We start from the raw sequence: 26094 nt of genomic DNA on the forward strand, positions 1-26094 counted from the left end.
GACTGATAGGTGAGGCGGATGTGCCAGAGCCGCGATGAAAAGCGACCGTGCCATCTCAGCATTCAGGACCGCTTAGGGTGGAAAAACACCCGGCCAGGCATGCACTCCTTATAAAGGTGGTTCCCAAAGTTCAGAAGAGAGACGCGGATCCCAATGCTTGGGCCTTAGGAAAGGAAGGATGATGGAAGAGGACACAGAGGCTTCAAACATGTCACCAAGGGGCTTCCCTGGTGGCGCAGTGGTGGAGAGCCCGCCTGCCGATGCAGGGGACGCGGGTTCGTGCCCCGGTCCGGGAAGATCCCACGTGCCGCGGAGCGGCTGGGCCCGTGAGCCGTGGCCGCTGCGCCTGCGCGTCCGGAGCCTGTGCTCCGCAACGGGAGGGGCCACAACAGCGAGAGGCCCACGTACCACACACACAAAAAAAATATCACCAATGTTTCTGCAGAGAGTAAGAAAGGAAGCACACAGGAAACAAGGTGAGGGCCAAGCCCCGAGGGCATAAGGAGTTCAAAGATGAGCTAAGATGGGGGGCAGGGGAAAAGACTAAATATACTTTTATTCTCGCAGAAAAAAAAAACCAGAAAAAGGAGGGGGGATCAACCTGCCGTTTGAAGCAGATGGTACGACTTCATATGAATAATAGAAAAAAGGCAGAATTTCCAAATGTGGTTTCTGCATTCTCTGGCAAGGAGGTCATTAAGATACAAAGCTTGTTACACTAGCCTTCTCTCCCCGGGAAGGGAAACATGCAGTGTTCAAAGCGAATCTGCAGTTAAGCTAGAAACTGACCAGGCTCTCCCTGCGGCTGATCAGCGGATGAGCCCTGACCCACTGGGCTCCACTCAGAGGAACAGAGACAACCAACCCCTGTTCAGAGAAGAGACCAGAACAGCAAAGAGGCTTGAAGTCACGTCTGAGAAAGAAGGTTTGAAAGATGTGACCCACGTGTTGGCCTGGAAAGTGACCTTCAAATATTTGAGGAACATATTTCTAAGGGACCAAGTGAAAGAACTAGGACCAATTCAATAAGGAATTTTAAAACTACTTAATAAACACCTATGATGGGCCAGGCACTTGCTGGGTGAGGATACTGGGCAAGGAGACATACTCAGACCCTGCCCTTATGAGGTTGGCTGATCTGAGCTCAGAAACCCAGGGAGATATGTAAGCATGGGGCAGTGTTTCTCATGGAGCTGCTGTCGGACTGAACTGAACGGCTGCGACTGCGCGGAGGAGGAGGACGGGAATGGGGAGGAGGGGAGTGTTGAGGGGGAGGAGGGGGGAGGGGAGGAGGGAGGGGAGGGGGAGGAGGGGGAGTGCTGAGGGGCTGCAGCGTCCCCTGGAGGGCTCTGGGGTGGGGTGGGGGTGAGCACTGGATGGAGGTGGGTGGCAGGCCCGTCACAACTCTGAGGCACTGGTACTCAGGACTTTTTGAATTTAGTGTCACCCTAAGGGAATAGTCTTCATTCTGATAAGCCAAAGTGCTTATCCTGGAATGTAGGGCCATCGGATTTTTTTTTTCTTTAAATGACTGGACAATTCAAAAATCAGAAGGAGAGAGAAAGCCATTCTGCTAGGGTCCTACTGATTAGCAGGAGCCCGTTATGTCATATTCTCTCTCTGCACTGCGGCGGGGAGGGTGCCCTTCCCACCATTCACCAGCGAGGCTCCCTGTGCGCCTACACGGTGTACATAGCACGGGAGGGCCTCCAGATGCACCAGGGAGGATGCGGTGGAGGACAGGCATCCACCAGTGGCGGTGGGGCACCTGCCTTTCCTCGGAAACACAACAGCTGCCCTGGATCTCCAAGTCTTTATTGACTTTCTAATGTTTTGATTTCTAGATCCTTGTTCTGAATACATTTCATTTTTATTTTCGCCCTCCCAGTCTGTCTTCACCCAACCCGAAAACATTCCTTACAATCCCTCGATGAGAGCATCCTAATAGCACGTATCTGATTTACAGCTATAGACAACCGTCTATTCCATTGAAAGCCACACTGGCTTTATAAGGCTGAACAAGTTGTTCTAGTTTCATTACTTGGTACTCAATGTATAATTACATTGTTTATATCCTGGAAATAATGGAACTCAAAAAAACAAACAAAGAGAAAAACAAAACCCCCAAGATATGGTTGGTCTTATTTTTAATAGAAACAGAACTCTTTCATAATTCATAATATTCAAGTTCTAATGGGCTAATGAATTATTTGGAAGCAATGAGAGCTCTTCACGGAATACGCCTGCTTTCCGAGAGTCCATGTTTATCTGACTTCATTTGCCAAAGTAAGTACTGTTCTACCAATAGTGGCTACACCACAAGGAGGACCAGCAGAGGCGCTTACGTTCCCATTAGACAACCTGCAGGTGACGATAAACAACACACCGAGGTCTCTGGCAGGAAACCAGCAAGTGCCGTCCACATAAAAACGCCATCTGCTCCGCGGTTTCAAACCATAAATAATCGTTCCGTAGCAACGAAGGCCTTTAGGGCTAAGTCTTTTGACTAAGCTTTCAGAGAGGGAGGCCAACAGGATTCCTAAAGCTCCCAACGGGCAGAGGAAGCCCCACACGAGCCCGGCGGTGGCCTGGGGTGGGCAAGGCTCCCCAGCTGCCCCCCAGGGCCCCTCCTCACCCGCAGCCACCTCTCCTCCCAACCCTGTGACCCAGCGGCACCACTCATGGAGCTGGAAACCTACTTCCTTCACTCGCCTCTGCTCTGCCCTGCAGGGGCTGTAATGGGCAGTGAAATAAGCAAAAAGGCTTTGTGGAGAAGCCAAGCAGGCGAGTGTGGACCCTGCACCACTGGGAGTTTTCTTGACCTGGACACATCCTCTCATCTAGTGTGCACATCTGAAGTCACCTGACACACATGCAGCCTGCAAATCAAGTTAGACATTTAATTTTAGCCTGTAGAAAATGTATTTAAAGACTTTAAAAGGCAGGATTTGAAAGTTACCTCTAAGTAACCTGAAACCCAGTACGTTATACAGGTTACTCACAAGCAGCAAACATCAAACCATCCCTGTCTGAAAGCACTGACAGGGAACGCCTCTAAGCTACTAATTTTTTTTTGGGTAAAATATCTGGACTTGAAGTAATTTGAAGCTATGCTAGGAGAATGACTTAAAGATAGTTCTCTGTATTACAATTCCTTACCTGCGAACTTTGATAGGAGAATACAGAATTTCAGGATTAGATTCTAATTGGTTAACATATATTTATATCTGCTACGTATATGAAAACACTTCAAGCCTGTATCATTGCCAGACAACAGTAATGCCCTGTGAGATGTGAGTGAGTGGTGGCGTCTCCTGGTAAGGACCACCCATTACTGATGGGCACACATTCCATTTCCCCAAACTCCAAACTTGAAGGTGGCCCTCCACGCGGTTCATTTAAGTGTCTAACAATAATAATTAAACATTCAGACTGAGTCACACGTCTCCTGGACTGAGTTTCTATGTAATAATAGCAGCTAAACATGACAGCACTATTCCCAGTGCTCTGTATTAACTCATTTAACCCTTGCACACCCTGAAAGGTTGGTACTGCTGGTATCCCTAACTTACAGATGAAGAAGCTGTAGCACAGAGGGAGGTTACACAGCTCGGCCCAGGTCACACAGTCAGTAAGTGGCAGGGCCAGGGTTCAAGTCCAGGTCGCCCAGCTTCCCAGCTGGTGCCCACCTCCTGATATCCCAAGTTTACTTGGTGCCTGTGAAGCAGGCCTCTCCCTGTGCTGAAAAGGTTCTTGGAGGAACTGCACACAGTGAGTCAATTCAAGTTAAACTTGTTTTCGGCCTCTGCAGGCGGCTTGAACCTGAACCATGGCCTCTCCGTGGCCGGCTTCACACTGGAGTTAGGCAACTTGTCCCCGTCGGATGGGGAGTGCTGAAGGACGGGGCCTAGGCCATATCCTGGGACACCCCTCTGAAAGCAACAGTGTTTTACATTCATAAATATGCACACACAAAGAGCATTTATTTAATATTCTATCCCGCCAACTGGAGACTCCGGAAGCTGCTATTCTGAAAACAAAAGAAGCTGCTGAAGGTGCAGCTGCGAAATATGCCAGCTGTTGGAATAAGACTAAACAACTTAACATATACCTTTGGGATTTTGCATATTTCTCCAATTTCACATTTTAGATAAACACAACTTTCCCACCTCTAATTTTAACTCCGGGTTGCAGACTTTATTAGCAAACATTTCAATATTAGCAAACATCATCCACTAAAGAGGGTTACCCCAATTTTTTTCCCAAGGACATCCTTGACTCCAGCCAAAGCTTTTAAAAACAATGAAGTAAACTGATTTGTATTTGTTCCTAATGCGAATAAACTCGTGAGTCCATAGTGACCACTGCTTTTCAAAAAGACACTTTGAAGATGATTTTTAACAGGTTACCTTGAGCTGGAAGTGAAATACGAGTCATCACCGTCATCACTGTACTTTTTTCTTGGTTTTGCTGTGATTGGCGTTTCCTGTTCAATGGTCTGCAAATCTGAAGTCACTGAATGTGAAATACCACTTGAGAAAATAGAGAATAAAATGGAAAAGAATAACATTAGCTCATGAAGACACTTGTGTGTTCACCAAAGAACACAGCTTTTTTTTTTTTTTTGGCCGCGCTGCGCAGCTTGCAGGATCTTAGTTCCCCGACTGGGGATCGAACTGCGGGCCCCCAGCAGCGCAAGTGTGGAGTCCTAACCTCTGGACCGCCAGGGAGTTCCCATGAATGTTTTAATTTATACTCTCAACAAAAATATACTTATTAGTGGGGTTAAAAACACGAGCAATAAAAAAATATTTTTTTGGTGCCAGCATTGAAAAATACCGGACCTTAGTGAGGACTTAATCATACAAAATACAGTCACATGTATCAGTTATGTTTATGGCATCCACTTAATGACAAGTCAGACCTATTTCCTTTCACCTAAGAATCAAATTTGGAATTTTTCATGCTAGAGTGAACACTGCTGTCCCTCGGCTTCTGAGGGGGAATTGCTTCCAGGACCCCAGCAGATAAAAAAAATCCACAGAACTCCTTTGTACTTTACATCACCTCTAGATTACTAATAACACCTAATACAATGTAAATGCTACATAAATAATTGCAAATACAATGTAAATACTATGTAAATAGTTGCCCTTAAGAGTGGTATATGTATGGGGCTTCCCTGGTGGCGCAGTGGTTAAGAATCCGCCAGCCGATGCAGGGGACACGGGTTCGTGCCCCGGTCCGGGAAGATCCCACGTGCCGCAGAGCGGCTGGGCCTGTGAGCCATGGCCGCTGAGCCTGCGCGTCCGGAGCCTGTGCTCCGCAACGGGAGAGGCCACAGCAGTGAGAGGCCCGCGTACCGCAAAAAAAAAAAAAAAAAAGAGTGGTATATGCAGCAAATTCAAGTTTTGCTTTTTAGAACTTTCTGGAATCCCCCCACCCCAAACATTTTCAGTCCCCAGTTGGTTGAATCTGCAAATGCAAAACCTGTGGATACAGAGGGCTGCGGGCGGACTGTATTAGAGCACAGCAAAACAACTGAAGAAAGTGAATAATGAGAAAACATTTCTGAAGTTGAAATTAACAAGGAAAATCCGTTCTTGATTAGCAAACTAGTTTAAATTCTGAAATCCAAGAAAGCAGAGTCTAACATACCTTCTGCAATTGCCAAATCCCATGCCAAGTCTCTCTGATTCCACCTTCTTTATGCCACTCATGTTCATCTTTTCTTCTTTCTTCACTTGAATTTTAAGATCCTTATAGGCTAATCGTAACGATGACACACTGCCAGAAAAACCAAATGCTCCTTAATTTAGCTTTAATTCTGTGCTCTTAAGTTAAAATACGAAGCACATTAAACACCTCACTCTACTTTTAGCTTCGTGCTTCTTTCCATAAATTAACGATTATGAAGGCAAGTTGGCATTTTTTTGGGGTAAAGGTCTTTTTTGAGTAGATGCTCAAGAAAATCTGAATGAGTTTACAGATACTTTTTTTTTTTTTTTTTTTTTTGTAGTACGCGGGCCTCTCACTGTTGTGGCCTCTCCCGCTGCGGAGCGCAGGCTCTGGACGCGCAGGCTCCGGACGCGCAGGCTCAGCGGCCATGGCTCACGCGCCCAGCCACTCCGCGGCATGTGGGATCTTCCCGGACCGGGGCACGAACCTGCGTCCCCTGCATCGGCAGGCGGACTCCCAACCACTGTGCCACCAGGGAAGGCCCTACAGATACTTTTTGGTTGCTGCTGAACTTACGTTACTGTTCTACTTTATATCACTTATTATCATGTCATAACATGATGTATACTGACATTATTTCTCTAAAGGATAGTAAAAAGCAGAATTTCTTACTTGGACTAATATTTTTACTATATTTCAACATTACATATCAAAAGTACGACGTTAGTCTCGTTGGTTTGCTCTGGTTTAAGATAAAAAATATATACAAATTTGACTTAACAAATAGATAAATTAAGAAGGGATTACTTCACTGCAAAAGGGTTCTTCAGTTTACAAGAAAATTTCTTGTAGGGTCTCTTTGTGTAATCAGGCTCTGAGAGCATTTAAAATGGAGATCTCTCCAGTAGTACCACTTCTGGGCATATACTCGGAGAAAACCATAATTTGAAAAGATACATGCACCCCAACATTCACTGCAGCACTATTTACAATAGCCAGGACATGGAAGCAACCTAAATGTCCATCAACAGAGGAAAAGCTAGAGAAGATGTATATGTATACACACACACACACACACACACACACACACACACACACAATGGAATATTATTCAGCCATAAAAAAGAACGAAATAATGCCATTTGCAGCAACATGGATGGACCTAGAGATTGTCATACTGAGTGAAGTAAGTCAGACAGAGAAAGACAAATGTCACATGATATAGCTTATATGTGGAATCTAAAAAAAGGGTACAAATGAACTTATCTACAAAACAGAAATAGAGTTACAGATGTAGAAAACAAACTTACGGTTACCGGGGGTAAGGAGCAGGGAGGGATAAATTGGGAGACTGGGATTGACATATACACAGTACTATATGTAAAAGAGATAACGAATAAGGACCTACTGTAGAGCACAGGGAACTCTACTCAATACTCTGTAATGGCCTATATGGGAAAAGAATCTAAGAAAGAGTGGATACATGTATATGTATAACTGATTCACTCTGCTGTACACCTGAAACTAACACAACATTGTAAACCAACTGTGCTCCAATAAAACCTAAAAAAAAAAAAAAAAAAAAATTGGAGTTGTCATTCCTCAGCCAATAGATTCCTCTGCACCCCCGGTCAGATACTCATCACCTATCTCTCAAATATTTGTGACAAATAATGCACCCAGGTGAGAAATGACAAATGAAACACTGTCCCTTACTCTCAGATTTCCAAAAATGCTATAAATACTTAATTTTTCATAAAGAAAACCAGGCCTATATTAACAATTACAAGAGTATATTATTGTATTAGTAAAATAGCAACAAAATTTCAGGGCCTTGAAAAATGATATACCTACCTTATCAGGATTTCTAAGCTATCATCCATTTTATAAAATTGTGTAAAACATCACAAATTCCTCATAAGAAAGGCACTGTATAAATTCCATAATAATATAAATACATTTCTCTGTAGTAAAAGGGAATGACAACAGAATTTCTTACTAGGAAAAAATAATCTTGCTTTTGCTGTTTCCCTCCTTAATGAGTCAAGCAGGATTTTTGTTTTGTTTTAACCCAGCAGTTTGTTTTCTTTACTATTATTCCTACAGATCAGGTAATGGTAATATACCCACTTTATTACTTGGAAAATATAATATACTCTTTCAAGTATAATTTTTGGAGGAAAACAATCATCTGTTTAAAGTCAGCAGAACTGTGGTAACAGAGTCTTCTGGAGATGCATGGATAGGGATGGTATGAGATGGGGAAGTTTTCCTTCCTGAGGTACTTGACGTACGATTGGGTCTATCCTCCATTCAAAGTGTGCATTTTTAACAGCCGGGCCCTGGAAGCACTAAGGAATAAGGAAGCCAGGACTCCAAGCTTCTCAGACCCGCCGAAGCCCTTCCAGTACCAGCTCGGCTCAGGGGAGGGCGGGTCAGCAAGAGAGCAGCTCCAGCGGCGCCACTGTATCTTCTCACTCTTTCTACCAACTGCGCACCCAGACGCCTCTGAGGACGGGCCCAGAGACTGCCCGGTGAGGCTCAGGCTACCGCATGGATAGTTCCGTTTCACAGTCCGTCAACACGAGAAACGATACTGCTCCTGACAGCTGATTGAACTGAAATAACTTTATTTACAGCCGTTAAAAAAAATGAACTTGCAGAAGACTAACATAAAGCTTGGGCACTTCCCCACAGCCGGCACAGTGCTCGTTTGGTGAAACTGAGCTGGGACGTGTCTGAGCGGCAAGACGGTGGTTAGGGCATGCTGGTGCCGCTGTTCTGAACAAGGCCACGAAAGGGGTCAAACTAGGTTCCCAAGTCCAGTTCATAAATACCCCATGATCTGCATCTTTGCTTTTATGCTGTACTGAATGGTCCTAATGAAAGAGACACGTTAAGGCTGGTGCTGTTTCTAATAGTAACACGCTAGTTTCCGTCCACCTGACCCACAGGGAGGGAGCTGCTGCTTCCTGTATTCCATGTCTCCTGTTCTGATCAGGCGGGGATTTCACACGTTCTCTGGGAAAACCTCATGCACAAGCAATCTGGACAGAGCCTGCTCCCAAACATACCCAGATTTTTTTTAAAAACTATTTTCTTAAATTTATTTTATTTATTTATTTTTGGCTGTGTCGGGTCTTCGTTGCTGTGCGAGGGCTTTCTCTAGTTGTGGCGAGCGGGGGCTACTCTTTGTTGCGGTGCGCGGGCTTCTGATTGCGGTGGCTTCTCTTGTTGCGGAGCACGGGCTCTAGGCGCGTGGGCTTCAGTAGTTGTGGCTCGCGGGCTCAGTAGTTGTGTCTCGCGGGCCCTAGAGCGCAGGCTCGGCAGTGGTGGTGCACGGGCTTAGTTGCTCCGCGGCATGTGGGATCTTCCCGGACCAGGGCTCGAACCCGTGTCCACTGCACTGGCAGGTGGACTCCACCACTTCGCCACCAGGGAGGTCCTAAACACACTCAGATTTAACCTTCCCCCTTGCCCAGCGTCAAAAAGCCTAGCTAGGGGCTTCCCTGGTGGCGCAGTGGTTGAGAGTCCGCCTGCCGATGCAGGGGACGCGGGTTCGTGCCCCGGTCCGGGAAGATCCCACGTGCCGCGGAGCGGCTGGCCCCGTGAGCCATGGCCGCTGAGCCGGCGCGTCCGGAGCCTGTGCTCCGCAAGGCCCGCGTACCGCAAAAAAAAAAAAAAAAAAAAAAAAGCCTCGCTAAGTCAGAGACATCAAAGTGAAGTCTGACCACTCACAGTAAACCTCACTTCAAATCACGTTTTGCCCAAATACAGTTTGCTGCTGCCCCCTAGGTTCTGTGAGTTGGAGGACGGCGAGGAATAACTAGCAATTTCAAATTATCTGGGCTTATCGCAGGAAGGTCCTCCTAGCGCACTGTGAGCTCCAACAGCAAGAAATCGCACTGGCCGAGAGCTTACTATGCGCCAGGCGCTGTCTGATGCACTTTAATGAGAATTAACTAAAGGAATCCGCAAAACAACCTCATAAAGTATTTTCTTCATTAGGCAGCCCGTAGTCATTAACTCAAGCTAAAACAGATACACATGAAAATAAGAGAAAACACCATATAAATAAAATAAACACGCATACAAAACAGGTGTCCAAGTCGCCTCTCCTCTCTTCTCTCCTTACCATCCTCTATGCCCAGTCACGGGCACTTTCCAGATGGCCATGTGTCCCTCCTGTTTTCAACACAAACGAAAACCTCTCAGGAACCTTAAGTATCTACCTAAAGCAAGTCTCGAGTCTGGCCTCCTGGCCTCCAGCTTTTTCCCGTTCCTTCTGTCCTGGATATCGCCACCAAACGCACTTTCCAAAACACACCCCTTCTTCACAGCACTCGCCTCAGATGTGATGTAAAACTGCTGGCCTGACTTCAGGGAGGTCCACAGCATCATCCCAATGTCCCCAGTCCAGGCAGGACCCCAGTACCACCGTCTGGGTTCCCTCTGCTTCATTCTCTTAGGCTCTTCCTTCTCCCCCTGCCCCGTGCCAAGTCTGACTCTGAGACTCCAAGATCCAGGCTCAAAAGCTCTGGAGATGCCACCATACCCACAACCTTCCATCATACAATTAGAATTTAGTCACCGAGTTCAACGGGGTTTCACATTATAAACACTTCTTTCATTCCTGAGATATAATTCACATACCATAAGATCCACCTTTCTAAAGTACACAATTGAGTTTAGCATATTCACAAGGCTGCCACCGTCAGCACTATCTAATTCCAGACCATTTTCATCACCCCCAAAAGAAACCCCCGCCCATTAGCGGTCACACCGTGTTCTCTCCCCTGCCCCCAGCCCCTGGCAACCACTGGTCTGCTTTCTGTCTCTGGATTTGCCTAATTTGGACATTCCATTTCTAAGGAATCATACAATATGCGGTCTTCTGTGGCCAGTTTCTTTGTTAGCATAAAAATTTTAAGATTTATCCATGCTGCAGCACGTGTCAGTACTTTATTCCTTTTTATGGCCGAATAATATTTTATTTTATGGACATACACATTTTGTTTATCCATTCACTACTTGATGGACATTTGGGTTATTTCTACTTTTTGGCTGTAGGGATTAATGCTGCTATGGACACATGTACAAGTTCTGGTGTGGCTACACGGGCATACTTTAATTTCTCTGAGAATATATACTGAGGAGTGGAATTGCTGGGTCCTGTGGTAACTGCCACCAGCAAAGCACGAGGGCTCCAGTTTCTCTGCATTCTTGCCAACGCCTGCTGTCCGTCTTCTTGATTACAGCTACCTTGAGTGAAGTGGCATCGTCCTGTGGCTCTGACTTGCACTTCCCTGATGACCGAGGACGCTGAACATCCTTCCTGCGTAAGCGGCTCCGAGCGCTTCTGTCTCTCCCTTCCCGCGACCCCATCCCAAGCCTGTCTGCACAGCTCCAACCGGAAATGGCGACTGCCTCCTTCTCCCCTCTACCCCACACGTCCATGCAGTTTTCGTTGTCATAAAACTGGATTTTGCATTATCCTCCTCACACACACGTAAGAATAAATGGCATTTGGAAAGCAAATCTCAGAGTTGTTTAATTAACAGGGTTAGTCACTAGAAACATGTTACTATGACCCCATCAAACTTACATTGATTCTTCCTTAGGTGCCGCCCTGGCCAGAAGGTCTTCCTGTTCTTTCATTTTATCTACGGCTTGGGCTTGTTTTTCAATTTCACTAAAGCACGTATTAGTCAGTTTCTGGGCTCCCAAACTTCCTTTTTTGGCCCCAAGCTAGAAGATACAGTATAGGATTACATTCTACCCAAACTGAAAACGTTTGCAACAAAAGCTAACATTTATCGAGGGTTATTACTTAGTCCTCACGACTCTATGAGGCCGGCACCGTCACCATCCCTGGGTGATGGATGAGGACCTGAAGCTCCTGCCGGTTAAGTGACTCAACCAAGATCCCACCGCTGGCAAGCGATGAGGTCGGGACTCAAACCCCGCACCTGCCTCCAGAGCAGGGGCTCTGAAAGGAATCACGGCATCTCCACATTCAACCAATGACGACCCTCCCAGCCTCACCAGACAGCACTGCTTTCAGAACCGTAACCATGATAGGAACTCCCAGGGAGCCCCTGTTGATTGTTTTTCAGAATTTTGTCATTGACAGAGAAATGTTAACCACTCATTCTAGAAAATCTTCACTAAGTATAACATCCCCTCATCGAACAAAACAAGCTTTTTATCAAAGCCACATTCATTATAATATGGCTCAAAATAAAAGTAAAATGACAAAGGTGGCTTTTCTGAGTGCATAAGCCATTTTAGAGCTATACTACCAGATATTTTATACATAATACTTACTCCTCTTTTAGCTTGATTTGGTTTCTTTTTTATGATAGAGGAAACTTCTGTCAAAAAATAAAAAGTAGAAAGTCAGTCCAACGGAAATATATAATTTCAGTGTATTTTTAAAAATTCTAAGATACTGTATTTTATTATTTAAGAGACTGTGACATTTTCCACATTCGTTTGTCATCCAGAGGCTCAAGTATGCGCGTGTACTTTAGATGAACAGAGCTTTATCAAAAGAGAGTCCTCAGCATTTCCACACAGTATCCAAACTCAGAGAGTACATATTTTTTGGGGTCACCACACTGAAGAGAAATAAAGAGACTAAGTTTGCCCCACTCACTACTTCCTTCAGGAGCGTTTCATATTACACTAGAACAAACCCTCCTATTAATCTCTACTCTTCAAAAATTTTCAAAATTCTTTTAAAGTAGAAAGTTAGCCAGGCATTATGTATACAACTAAAGCAGTGAAGCACTTTCCACTCTGATTTACGTTATCATATTAACCAATAAGAAATATAAAACACTCTATTCTTTTGGTAGCATTACATTCTAAATTGCACAAAAATATATGATGCTTTCAGATAAAGTTTCTTAAAAATTGTTTTCTGGGTAAATTTTAATCATAGATTACATATTCTGTGTTTAGAATTATGTAAAAGAGACCCAGTAGGAATAAAACATTATTTTATTACAAAGTGAGAATGTGCTTTAGCAGGAAAAAGATAGCATAAAACCACAAACAACAAAGATTAAAACTTTTAGTCTAATGAGGGAATAACCTCATTACATTTCAAGTGTAAAAAAGCCATCCATGGAAATTCTCCTTTTCATCACTTTCTTTTAGATTTGTACTGCGGTGGTCACATAATCTGCTCCCAATCTCCTACAAGTCTATTATAAATACATGACGAAAATACCTGGAACATTTCTAATAGTTTAGTTATTTTTCACCAAAGCAGTTGCTTTCCAATTAATACAGTGTAATATGCACTAATTTCAGAATGTATTTCCCTGATAATGAAAAATTAGAAATTAAGTTCACCTACAATAAAATCAGAAAGAGAAGGAAATGCTAAGAGTTCTTGAGTAGCTAGGAATGACTTGGCTGCTCTGACCTCTGCTTATGCTGGGACATAAACCAGCAAAGCAAAAGCATCAAGAGCAACGTTCGCCGGGTTGCAGAGGCTGCCGCATTTCACAGTCATCAAGCTGGCAGAAACAGAACAGCATTTTTTGCTTAAATAAATCTCATTACATTTTGAGTTCTAGGCAGAACGTAAAGACAGGATTCATTTTTTTCTTAGTTAATCTCACTCTCTAAATCACAATATAGGGTAACACATACCACCTAAAGCAGCCTTTGTTGGTACATGAAGACCTTCCACACTTGGTCCTTGTTCTGGTCCACCTGAAAGTTGAAAATATTGATATTAACGCTGAATACAGGCTCATCAAATGTGCTTTTGAATATACAATACACTCAACTTGCTCAGTACTACGAATCTTATCCAGTTCTGTCAATGATTGTCTTTTCTTTTTTTTTTTTTTTTTCCGGAATGCGGGCCTCTCACTGTTGTGGCCTCTCCCGTTGCGGAGCACAGGCTCCGGACGCGCAGGCCCAGCGGCCACGGCTCACGGGCTTAGTCGCTCTGCAGCACGTGGGATCCTCCCGGACCAGGGCACGAACCCGCGTCCCCTGCATCGGCAGGCGGACTCTCAACCACTGCGCCACCAGGGAAGCCCTGATTGTCTTTTCTTTTCAGCTCCATATTCCATCATTTTAAGAATTTTAATTTAAAAGTCCATTAAAACAGGAGTATATTTTGTATCCAGTTGCTTTGTAGAATAAAAATGTTATTGGTCTCCCTAATTAATATCATTTGGAATTCTACCTTATGGTCCGGTGTTTTATTTTACTTTTATTTATTTGGTTGCGATGGGTCTTAGTTGCGGCATGTGGGCTCCTTAGGTGTGGCATGAGAACTCTTAGTTGAGGCATGCATGTGGGATCTAGTTCCCTGACCAGGGATAGAACCCGGGCCCTCTGCATTGGGAGCATGGAGTCTTAGCCACTGCGCCACCAGGGAAGTTCCATGGTCTGGTGTTTTAAGTAAATTGTTCTGAGGGACTTCCTTGGTGGCACAGTAGTTAAGAATCCGCCTCCGGTTTGCAGGGCAGAAATAGAGACACAGATGTAGAGAACAAACGTACGGACACCAAGGGGGGAAAGTGAGGGGCGGGGGGTGGTGGTGGTGCTGGGATGAACTGGGAGATTGGGGTTGACATGGATACACTAGTATGTATAAAATGGATGACTAATAAGAACCTCTTGTATAAAAAAATAAATAAAATAAAATTCAAAAATTCAAAAAAAAGAGAAGAAAAGAAAAAGAATCCACTTGCCTATGCAGGGGACACGGGTTCAAGCCTGGTCTGGGAAGATCCCACGTGCCGCAGAGCAACTAAGCCTGTGCGCCACAACTACCGAGCCTGCGCTCTAGAGCCCGCGAGCCACAACTACTGAGCCCGTGCTCCACAACAAGCAAAGCCACCGCAATGAGAAGCCTGCGCACCGCAGCGAAGAGTAGCCCCCGCTCGCCCCAACTAGAGAAAGCCCACGCGCAGCAACAAAGACCCAACGCAGCCAAAAATAAATAAATAAAATTTTAAAAGTGCTTTATAAAGTAAACTGTTCTGAGATACCAAGTACATGTGTAGACTATACACCCAATATATGTTAACATTTGGAAATTCTAATACCAATTATATCAGTGATAGAAACCTAAATTTTCAGTTACCAAGAAATCTGCTCTGTTTTCTAGTTGATCTAAAAAATAAAGATTCTGGTTAGGAACTCTATTAAAGTTTTTATTTTAAAAATGTTATTTTAATTTTATTTATTACGTTAAAAACGGATAAACAAAATGTGGTATATCCATGCAATGGAATATTATTTGATCATAAAAAGAAATGAAATACTGATACACTGCTACAACATGGACAAACCCTGAAAACATTATGCTACGCCCAAGAAGCCAGTCACAAAAGACCACACAGAGTATGATTCCATATATATGAAATGTCCAGAATAGGCAGCTCCTTAGAGACAGAAAGCAGGCTAGTGGTTGCCAGGGGCTGGGACAAGGAGAGAATGGAGAGTGACTATTAACGGGTAGGGGTTTCTTTCTGGGCTGCTGAAAATGTGCTGAAATTAGACAGTACTGATAGCAGCACAACCTTGTGAATATACTAAAAACCACTGAATTGCATACTTTCAAAGGGTGAATCTTATGGTGTGCAAATTATATCTCAATAAAGCGATTTAAAAAAAATAGCAGGCCGAACAGTGGTTTAGAGGAAACTCAAGTATTTTGTTTTTACACATTTTTTAAAAGGTAAACTCTAGTTAAGGCATTTAAGTAGGCAAAGCAGGATGAGTGAGAACAATGCCAATTTGTAGAAAGAGAACTGAGTCTACATCTATTGATTACTTACTCTGGGCCAGGAACTGCCCCGGGCACTGTAGGCACAGCAGCGAATGACAACACAGAAGCAGAGCATTGCAGGCCCCATCTTTCTATTTGTTAGAATTCTTCTGTTCTCTCCTTTTCACTGTGTGACCCTTACATTTAGCGGAGACTGTACCTTGTCACCCGATGCTAACACATGAAATTCTGGATTAAGCCTTGAGACGACAAGTCTCCCTAACTAACCACAGCTTAAGAAAAGCTCTAGATGGAGAAGAGAGGAAAGTGTTGTTGCAGGTGCAAAAGGAGGCACAATTCCAAACAGTAAAACCTTTTAGGGGAAATTCATCAGCTAGGGACGCAGCTTCTGAGAAATTTCCAAGAAAACATCTTGGTCTGCATTCGGTTCCCCTAGCTTTCTGTTAGTAAAACAAACGGAGACATCTGAACTTCAGAGGTTACTAGACCTCCCGTGGCGGGTAACCTTCAGTCTCAGAAGGTGTTTTATGCTAATAAATTGTAAGAGTTAGAATATTCACATTAGGGGGCTTCCCTGGTGGTGCAGTGGTTAGGAATCCGTCTGCCAATGCAGGGGACACAGGTTCAATCCCTGGTCCGGGAAGATCCCATGTGCCGCGGAGCAACTAAGCCCGTGCACCACAACTAGTGAGCCTGTAAGCCATAACTACTGAAGCCCGGGAGCCACAACTACTGGGCCCGCGTGCCTAGAGCCCGTGCTCCACAAGAGAAGCCACCGCAATGAGAAGCCCGTGCACCGCAACAAAGAGCAGCCCCCGCTCGCCGCAACTAGAGAAAGCCCGCGTGCAGCAACGAAGATCCAATGCAGCCAAAAATAAATAAAATAAAATAAATTTTTAAAAAACCCCAAAACTACTGTAGCAAGTTGAAAGTAAAAATCCTCCGTAATTTCATTCTCCAGCGAACAATTTGGTGTTAACTGTGTGTGTGATTTGGGTTCTCTCTTTTTTTTTTTTTTTTTTTGCGGTACGCGGGCCTCTCCCGTTGCGGAGCACAGGCTCCGGACGCGCAGGCTCGGCGGCCATGGCTCACGGGCCCAGCCGCTCCGCCGCACGTGGGATCTTCCCGGACCGGGGCACGAACCCACGTCCCCTGCATCGGCAGGCGGACCCCCAACCACTGCGCCACCAGGGAAGCCCCAGGTTCTCTTTTTTATAAAAATGAGATCATATTCCGTGTTCAGTAATCTTTTCTCCCCACTTTATAACTGACCACGGGCATCTTTCCCTAGCAAATGCAAGAGTCTCATTTTCTAGTAGTTCCATGATGCCAGTGGAGCACAGGACAGCACGACAGGGCGGGTCTCAGCACTACCTTCATTGTTTGCCGGAGGGGCGTCCACGTGCCCTGGGGTCAAAGAAGACGGCTCTGGTTGTGCTGGTGTCCACCCCGTGCCGCTCACCTGAAGCAAGGGGAGAAGAATCATTACCAGCAAAGCAAGAAAAGTCATAGAAAACAAATAACAGGAGACAAACCTAGTCATTTAAACAGTCACCTTCCCACCTGGATTAGTGGGAAGGAAGGATAAGATTAAAATATACCTGTCCTTAAGTCTCTGTTTCCATGCTCAAATTCCTTATTTTTCCTCCTTTTCTTTAAATAAAAATTTTATTATGCAATAATTTCAGACTTACACTAAAGTTGCAAAGATAAAAGTTTCTATAGACTCTTCACCCAGCTTCCTCTGATGTTAAAATACCCAGGGTCCATTTGTCAAAATGAAGAATCATCATTGGTACACTATTCGCTAAACTCCAGACTTTATTTGGATTTCACCCGTTTTCCCACCAGTGTCTCTTCTCTGTTCCAGGACCCACCCAGGACCCCACGCTGCCTTCGTCACGCCTCCTCAGCCTGCTCTGCTTTGTGACAGTTTCTCGGTCTGTCCTTGTTTTTCAGGACCTTGAAACTTTTGAAGGGTACTGATAGGTATTTTGTGGAATGCCCCTCACTTTGAGTTCGTCTGATGTTTTCTTGTGATTAGACTAGGTCTGGAGGGAGAACAGTAGAGAGGAGGTGCCCCCTCAGTGCCTCATGTCAACACGACTGTGCACTAGTGATGCCAATCTTCTTCACTTGGTTAGGCTGGCGCCTGGCAGCCTTTTCCCTGTGAAGTTACCGGTTTCCCCTCTCCATCCTCTAGTCCTGGGAAGCGTCACTAAGTCCAGTCCACATGCAAGGGGAGGGGGGTTAAGCCCCACCTCCAGAAGGGTGGAGAGGTATATGCACGATTTGGAATTTTCTGTAAGGAAGACTGTCCTTTCCCTCCATTTCTTTATGCAATCACCCATTTATATTAGTCTGCATATTTATTTATTCTTTGGATTATAGTCCAATACTATCATTATTTTGTTGTTCAAATCGTTCCAGCTCTGACCACTGGCACCTCTTCCAGGTTGGTTCCTGAGCCCTTCAGACATGTCCTCGTCCGTCCCCCCTGCCCGGCCTCCTAGCACTTCCTTTCTTCTAGCACCACAGGGCGCTCCAGGCTTGTCTGCCACAGCAGCCCCAGTCCTAGAATCGGGGCCATCTCTCCAAAGGTAGCCCTGGGTCCTTCCCTTGGACAACAGCATTTAGAAACCAAGGTGTGGGTGCTGGGTGTACCTGTTGTCCTGGGGTGTCACTGTCTCTAGGCCTCTCAGCGGACAGAGCTAGGTCATACATCTGTGTGTACTAACCCGCGTGTACACACGTATCTGCAATTAGTTCTCCACCATGTGTACGTGTGTGCGCGCGCAGGTGCGTGTGCATATGGATATATAAAGACAGAGAGACACTAAAAAACATGGATTCATACTAATATCTCCAAGTCTAATCCACACCAAACTGTTCACATCTCTCCTCTTTTTGGCCCATCATTTCTATTCCTAACATTTCTCAGCTACTAATCATGGATATTCTGTATCTAGTTCTATATTAAACAATAGCAGCCGATCATGATAGCACACCCTTCTCTTTTGTTTTCTGTTCCCATCTTTTTTGATAACTATTTCTGGTAACTACTGATTCTGTCAAAGATAACATGTACATCATGTGTAAATTATAATAGCAACAAAAATATCAAGGTTTAGCAATGTATATACAACTTTACATAATTTTTTCTTGAAAATCCGTTAAAGGGCTGAGCAGCAGCTAAGCGAACGGTGGCCCCTCCCCGTCGGGACTGGAAGACGCAGGGCAGCTAACAGAACCTCTGGGGCCATAAGCCAGGGGTCGCACACAGTTCCTTAAAGGACCAGTTAGTAAATACTTTAGGCTTTGCAGGCCTCATGTTCCCTGACCTAAGCAATTTGGGGGAAACGCCCAGAGGGACCACGGATTGTCGTTACTACTCCTATCGGACTACGAAGATGAGGTTAATGAAACGGCACTTGTTGAAGGCTTCCTCTGCGCTAGGTACCAGCTACTTTTATCTGTGTTAACGCATTTCATTCTCACGATAGCCTTGAGATATGTTCTACGTACACAGCTAAATAGGGGCAATGAGATTCAAACCGCTCTTAAAATCTGGGTTAAAAAAACAACAACAACAAAAAACTGTCCTCATTCTTTGTCAGTTCCAAAGCTCTGAAGTGCACTGGGAAGACCCCTAGTAAGACGTCCTCGGCCTCCGTCGAAGCTGGGTATAGGGCATGGGACTGAATTCTAGCCAGCAGGCTATGAGCAGAAGTGACGTGTGCCAGCTCTAGATGGTAAAAGGATGGGGCACTTGCTTTCCCGAATGTTTGTCCTCACCCCACTGGCTGGGAAACAGCCACTCTGCACCCTGAGGTAGGAGCCACACAATGAGAAGAGCAAAATCCACACCCTGGTCAGCCCTGGACGCCCTACCGCTGCACTGCTGTGGGAAATTAACTCCTACCTTATTCCAGGCCTGACTGTATTTCAGGGCTGTGTGTTACAGCAGCTTAGCCTATATCCTAACTGAAACATTTTAAATATATGCCCTTTATAACTTTACTGTTGATAACTTCAGTTATGCCTTAGAAGCACACATGAGAATTATGTGAAGCGTAACACATACCTCAGGAGAAGCATGAGAGGCAAAAAAATCTTCCTCCTTTGGTGGAGGGGACAAAGGTGGAACCGCACAGCTATCAAGCCACAGCTGGAACAAAAACACATGCACCGCTCAGCATTTCACCTGCTTTAAAGTGTTTATTTAATGCTCTTCACTCCCCTTCTGGAGGCCTCTCTGCTAAAGATTTGTACTTCCCATTATTAGAAAGTCAGGGCCCCTGAGCACATTTTAGTAACACATCAATCCAGTAACTTCTGCCACCAAACCCTGTGGAAGACAATCGCCAGCCCCCCAAGCCATTTCCGAAAAGGAAGGAGCCAGGGCCTCACGTCTAAGTGCAGGTTCCAAAGTACAGTCAACCCCCATCAGTGTGGATTCCATGTCTGCGAGTCTGTCTACACGCTACAACTGACTCGTGACCCCAAATCTGCCGTCCTGCACGGACACACGCAGAGCAGCAGAGAATCTGTCACCCCAGGTGCACATTCCCAGCTGAGGTGGAACAAGGCGACGCTCTGCTTCCTTGTTCCGGCTCCTGCTGTAAACACGGGTCCCTTGTACGGGCTGTTTGCTGAGATGCTTTTCACATTTTTGTGCTTTTTTGCGGGTGGATCCATTGTTTACAACGGTCCCGAGCACGGTGCTGCAGTGCCACCGCGCGTTCCTAAGCACCGGGATGCGGTTAGGTGAGTGTCATTCGGCTCGAGCCACAAGGCCCTTGGCCGCCAGCTCAGTGTCACTGAGTCAACAATATACGCTGAAGAAGGTGTCTTTAAACAGAAACACGTAAAATAAGGTGAGTGTTGATCAGCTGACAAAGGTGATGCTGCAGGACTCCCGTGCAGTGTTCACAGCAACCTTACCAAGCAGGACCGTGAACAATAAGAACCCACTATACACTGTTTCCCTGTAAGGGAGCCCGGCTAGCAAGTTTTACTGTTTGGGGTAAAAACTACTTTTTCTACCAAAACAAATGTTCCTCTGAAGGAGACCCCCCCCAACCCACTGTGCTTACGTCAGTGCCATGCTTCCGGGTTGCCTGGGAGGCCAGCGCCTTGATTCTCTCCCTGTAAAGCTGGGCAGCGCGGCTGTTGTACTTGGCATTGGTGTCGTTGGTGTCACACCCGTGCTGATGGAAAAAGGAAGACTGCAGAGGAAAGCACGCGGGTTAACTGCATCGCTGCACTAAATCTAACATGGTGATCAAAAATGCTACTGCATGCTATGAGGGATTTTTTTGAAAATACTAGTGAAAACCAAAATAATTTAAACCATGAAAAATTTTTTAAAAATTTTTCCTTGTAAAAGGGGGTAATACCTTCCACAGATGTAACATGAATATTCTGGTAAAAGTGGACATGAGATTTGCCTCACAAAACCAAATAACTGGCCCTTCCTTGCTCCACTAAGCGCCCTCCATCAACCTGAATGTTATTTGGGGGGACGCTTTCCACTCAGGACTACTTTTAATTTGAGGAATCCACTTTAGTTTAGATTCCACTAAGCTGGAATTGTTTTTCTTTTTTCTTTGTATCTATACGAGATGATTTTTTGGGTTTTTTTGGCTGTGCTGTGCAGCGTGTGGGATCTCAGTTCCCCGATCAGGGACTGAACCCGGGTCATGGCAGTGAAAGCCCCGGAATCCTAACCACTAGGCCACCAGGGGGCTCTCCCTACATTGGAATTTTTGACAAACAAGTCAGGAGCCACGCTAACCTTCTCCCTGTAGAGCACTATTTCTTCATCAGCAGAGAGCACAGCACAGGCAAGGTGATGAAACAGATGTTTAGACAATTAAAGGACACTGCTTTCAACCACCTCTGATCTATGCACAGACATGAATTACAGTATTCGTATCATCATTGAAGCAGGTGTTCTAAAAACCTGCATGAGGGATCCTCTTACTAGCTCAATGGGATGAGTAACGGTACGGAGTGCCCACATGCACCCGGTCTCGTCTGGCCCTTTGTGGGCACCACCCCGTCAAACCCTCGTGGCCAGACTCTCAGACAGTCGGCGAAACTGAAGCAGAGAGGTTCAACAACTTGCCCAGAGTCACAGAGACAGGCGAGGGGCAGAGCTGGCACTCAAACCCAAGCAGGATGGTCCCACTTCCACTGCTTGAGCTGAAGGACCACTGACTGACCTGCCTCGCCCCATCGGCCCCGTCTCCGCTGGCTGAGACGAGGAAGCTGCCCTCTGGAGTTGGGGGGGGGGCTCTGCAACCTAGGAAGGTTTAGTAACAAGGACAGATGCTATCAAACCCGCAGTATTAAGCTGAGGAACAAGTTTGTGGACATAATGAAAATGGGTATGGGTTTCTAATAACACGCTTGAAATACTTAAGGCACGCATTCTCAACAGGGGCAAAAATGGTTTCCTGGAAAGTGGAAAAAAAAAATCTTAGTTATTACAATGGGTTGTAGCCTTCCAAAGATCACCCTTACCTGACAAAATCATATTCCTTAGTATTTAATTTCTCTCACTAGGGAAAACTAAATCCAATTTAGATTTAAAATAAGTTCATCGATTAATTCAATTTTCCTGCTTAAGGAACAATAATGAAAAAACGCTGAGATATACTGGTCCAGGGGAATCTGGGAATTTTGAAAACTACTATTTTAGATTTACTGTTTTAATTTTAAATATTTAATTGATGCTAGACGTAATTTTTATTTGAAACGTAGACAAATTTGATTTCCAATACTTTGAATGTTTAATGGTATGTCTAAGGGAATTCTATTTACTCAACCTATATCATTTTGGCATACCATTATAAAAACACAATGGTATTTTATATAAAGGATGATTTTGCTGGCTAGATTTATAAGGCTGACAGTTTAGCGTTTTAGAAATCAGATAGACTGAATTTGTAAATGAAGTTTAAAATGTGTGAGGATCCTTAACTAGGTTTGTAAATGGGGTTAAGGAAATTTGCTCTTTTAAAATTATAAATTAATTGAACACTTAAAAAGTTAGTTTTCACACAGAAATTACTAAGTTTAAAAATTGATACATGATATTTATAAACTGTAATTGCAGATTTGGAAAACAGGTTTTTTAATTTGTAGATTTAATAAATTAAATAAAATTCAGGTAAGAGAAGCTAGAAGCATTCCATCTGAGTACAAAAGTCACCCTCAGATATTAAAGAACTGTATGATCATAATGAAGTCTCCCAATTCCTCTATGCCATCACTTCCTGGTTTAATTTTCTTCAAATCACTTATCACCACCTTTTACTTCATTTACTGCTTTACTTGCTCTCTGTCCCTGCGTGTAAGGGCGGGGTCTCACTTGTCTTGTTCATCACTGTACCCTAGCCCAGAGCTCCATGTTTATTAGGTTTTTACTAGATTTCTGGATAAACAAGCAAGCTGGGTCATCCAGCTCCTAAGCGGTCCGACAGGGCCTCCCAAACTCTTACATGGAAACGTTGAACTTCTTTGCTAGTGCAACACATATTTATGCAGGAAGAAAACGACAAGTCTGAAATGAACTTACTGCGTTAGCATTTCCTCCAACTTGCATGCATCGCAATTGAAACCAAGACCAGTTAGAATCCAACTCCGTAGATCTAAATGGAAAAAATATGCTTACATGTTAATACTGTTCTTCCCCATAATCAAGCCACTAAACTTTTGAGGATAAGCTTTCCTCTATCTTCAGGATCCTGAAGAATTCTAAGTTTGTGTTAGCAGTGACACACATGCTTGCAGGATGCTAGGACTCCAGGGTGCACGATAGTTGGGACAAGCCACTCCGGGCCCCCCTCACCCTTCCTAGAAGCCAAGGCTCCAAACATAGATGCACTGTTTGGATTTTTTTCAGGTTGGCTATCGATTTGTCCGGTGTGACCCCTAACAGGAGCCTGGAGGATGCTCACAGCCTTATCATCAGGTAGAAGGACCTACTCAACATCACCACCATCAGGGAGCGGAGAAAACTCAGCTTTTAATGCTGCTTGAGTGAAAACTGCAAGTGCCTCCTATCCCCCACCGACACCTTATGCCCTACTTATCTATAATCTAAGATCAAATCAGAGCAAGAAGAAAGCAATAACTGTAGTACTTAACAAAAAAAAATTCACCAAGTGATCACCGTAAAGCAAGATATGACCACGCGACAATATTAGATATCTTTCTATTGAATCCATAGACATGAGCAAAAGGCAAGGCCAACCCATATTCAACACTAGCTTCTCCCACACTAACTGGAAAGGGATGTGGACATTTTAAAGTGGGTATAGGTTGAACACCCTTTACAAAATGGGCAAGGTGGAAAGGAAAGAAGCTTTAGATTCACCAAAACATGTCTTTTATGCTGCCGTTCCTATTTCTCTTATTTCTCTGCCTACTGGTATCATTTAACTTTTTTTTTTTTTTTGCAGTACGCGGGCCTCTCACTGCTGTGGCCTCTCCCGTTGCGGAGCACAGGCTCCGGACGCGCAGGCTCAGCGGCCACGGCTCACGGGCCCAGCCGCTCCGCGGCACGTGGGATCTTCCCGGACCGGGGCACGAACCTGCGTCCCCTGCATCAGACGGACTCTCAACCACTGCGCCACCAGGGAAGCCCATCATCTCCACTTTTAGGGGGAGGAAACTGAGACACAGAGAGGTAAGGAGCACATGCAGAGCTAGCCAGGGATGGCAACAGGGATTCAGCGCCCAGCAGCCAAGCTGCAGCATCCTCACTCCTCGCACCCAACTAGCACTGCCTTGTGAATCTCTGGGGCGCCTACTGCACCCAGGCTCACATCAGCCTTCCCTTCCCACGTGTACCCCCCCAAGGGCCTCAGGAGTATAAAGTTTAAGCTCCCAGACTGGCCCTCCCAAGGTCACACAGATCTTCCCCTTTGAATCTTATTTCTCCTCATTTTCCTATGCATATGAAAACTAGCTACTAAACATTTCACTTTTTCCCATCTCTATATCTTTTCTTAAAGTCTGAGTGCTCCCCTCCTTTTTCCCTACCTTGTCTCCGTTATCAAAATCTCACCAGACCTTCGAAGTTCACTGCAAATGTGACCTCCTCCTTTACACTTTGCCTAATTTTCCAACCAGAAGTAGACACAATGCTGTTTCTATCAATGTTCTTTATAGTTTATCTTCTTATTTATGTTGTATTTGTACCCCCAGCCCAACAACAGTGACGCAAGGGTGACACCCCCTGCACTTGTCACAGCTCATGACACACTTAATGGTGAACTTGAGAATAAACAGAGCCAGAGAGAGGAGCCCTGGGAGACTCAGCGTCACAGGCACTGGGCGAAGCGGTCCGAGTCCTGGGGGGTGGGAGGGGCCGATCAGGTCCACTCTGCAGTCAGCTCCCAATGCAGCTTGCCATTTCCATAGATGCCTAACCTGCCTTTTCCTTTTTGCTTGGCAAAAGCCGTAGTTAAAAATTTTTTTCCCTTTGTAAACTCGTTGACTTGAAAGTCTACTTAAAAACGAAACAAAACAAAACCTCCTTTAAAATTAACATTCCACCCATGCCAAACTGTTAACATGTTCATGCCTGGGAAATGGGAGAGTGTGTGTGTGAGTGTGTGTGTGTGTACACGTGTGTGTGCAGCCAGCTAGCTGGGAGAGGAAGGAGAGGGAAGGGGGTTCTAGAGCTGGGACTTTCACTTCCTACTTTATATACTCTGGGACTGTTTGGATTTTTTTCCCAGTGAAATGTCTGTAAACTTTTTAATCAATAAAAAATGTTTAAAGAGCAGCCCTCCACCTCTTAAAAAGAATATCCTTAGTACCCTTATCATCCTTGACTTTCTCTTGCCCGAATCCTAGACTGTTGCCCTTGGGTTATATGTACAGTGATTTTTTTTTTAAACAGTTGTTCTTGAATCATTTATAAGCATCATGATTCATAGTTATATTTATCTAACTTTTAAAACGGTAGTGATTAAACCTGCGACATCCCAAACAGGCCCTGCTGTCCAGCCTCACCAGGCTCCCAGGCAGCCCTTCCCTCAGCTGGGGAACAGGTCAGAAAACCACCTGACTTCCTGGAATGGTTTAAACTGGTGTCGTGCTGTAGTGGTGAGGAAAAGGGAGGGCCAGGTTCTGATGGGCGGGACCTCGCAGAGAGGAAGAGGGAAAGAGCACAGTAAGAGAGAAAGGAAGACAACAAACTACATTGCCTCGAGTCTAGGCATTGCGGCCTCTGGACAGAGGGGGTCACCATGTGCTAACTGGTGACAACTGACCTGGGGGAAAAAGTAATGAAGAATAAACTTGCCCTGGCGACCAAATCCCTCCACATTTCAAAAAGAGACAAGGTCGGGAGAGTGTATTAAAAATATCCTGGGTCCAGCACTTAAGAAAAAAGAAAAGAAGACAGGAAACTGATAGATATTCGGGAAGTAGTAAGAACACCCAAGAGAACTCCCTTTTCTAAATCATGACCTATGGAGTTCTACGGCTATAATGTTTAGCCCATTCTGCTTTGATAAATTGATTTCTGAAAAAAAGAACTCAGGAAAGTACATACAGTTTTTTTCAGTTAATACATTAAAAAGAAAGTTATGGGGACTTCTCCCGTGGCACAGTGGTTAAGAATCTGC

General features: G+C 44.9%; 1 protein-coding gene across 2 annotated transcripts in view; it reads right to left on the bottom strand.

Annotated features, from left to right (window-relative positions):
• The window catches only part of ARFGAP3 (ADP ribosylation factor GTPase activating protein 3), a 50705-nt gene that overhangs the window by 16989 nt on the left and 7622 nt on the right, over positions 1–26094 (bottom strand). The window contains exons 3-11 of one of the 2 annotated variants that reach the window (XM_059080918.2): positions 23031–23103; positions 20542–20673; positions 19530–19613; positions 16820–16907; positions 13345–13407; positions 12007–12053; positions 11285–11427; positions 5659–5787; positions 4410–4532 (exon numbers count right to left, since the gene is read on the bottom strand). In XM_059080918.2, coding sequence (XP_058936901.1) covers positions 4410–4532; positions 5659–5787; positions 11285–11427; positions 12007–12053; positions 13345–13407; positions 16820–16907; positions 19530–19613; positions 20542–20673; positions 23031–23103 — 882 coding nt within the window. The remainder of the gene's footprint in view (positions 1–4409; positions 4533–5658; positions 5788–11284; positions 11428–12006; positions 12054–13344; positions 13408–16819; positions 16908–19529; positions 19614–20541; positions 20674–23030; positions 23104–26094) is intronic. The other variant, XM_067010328.1, reaches the window with a different exon arrangement.

This window comes from Kogia breviceps, chromosome 12, assembly GCF_026419965.1.
Source record: "Kogia breviceps isolate mKogBre1 chromosome 12, mKogBre1 haplotype 1, whole genome shotgun sequence".
NCBI lineage: Eukaryota > Metazoa > Chordata > Mammalia > Artiodactyla > Physeteridae > Kogia > Kogia breviceps.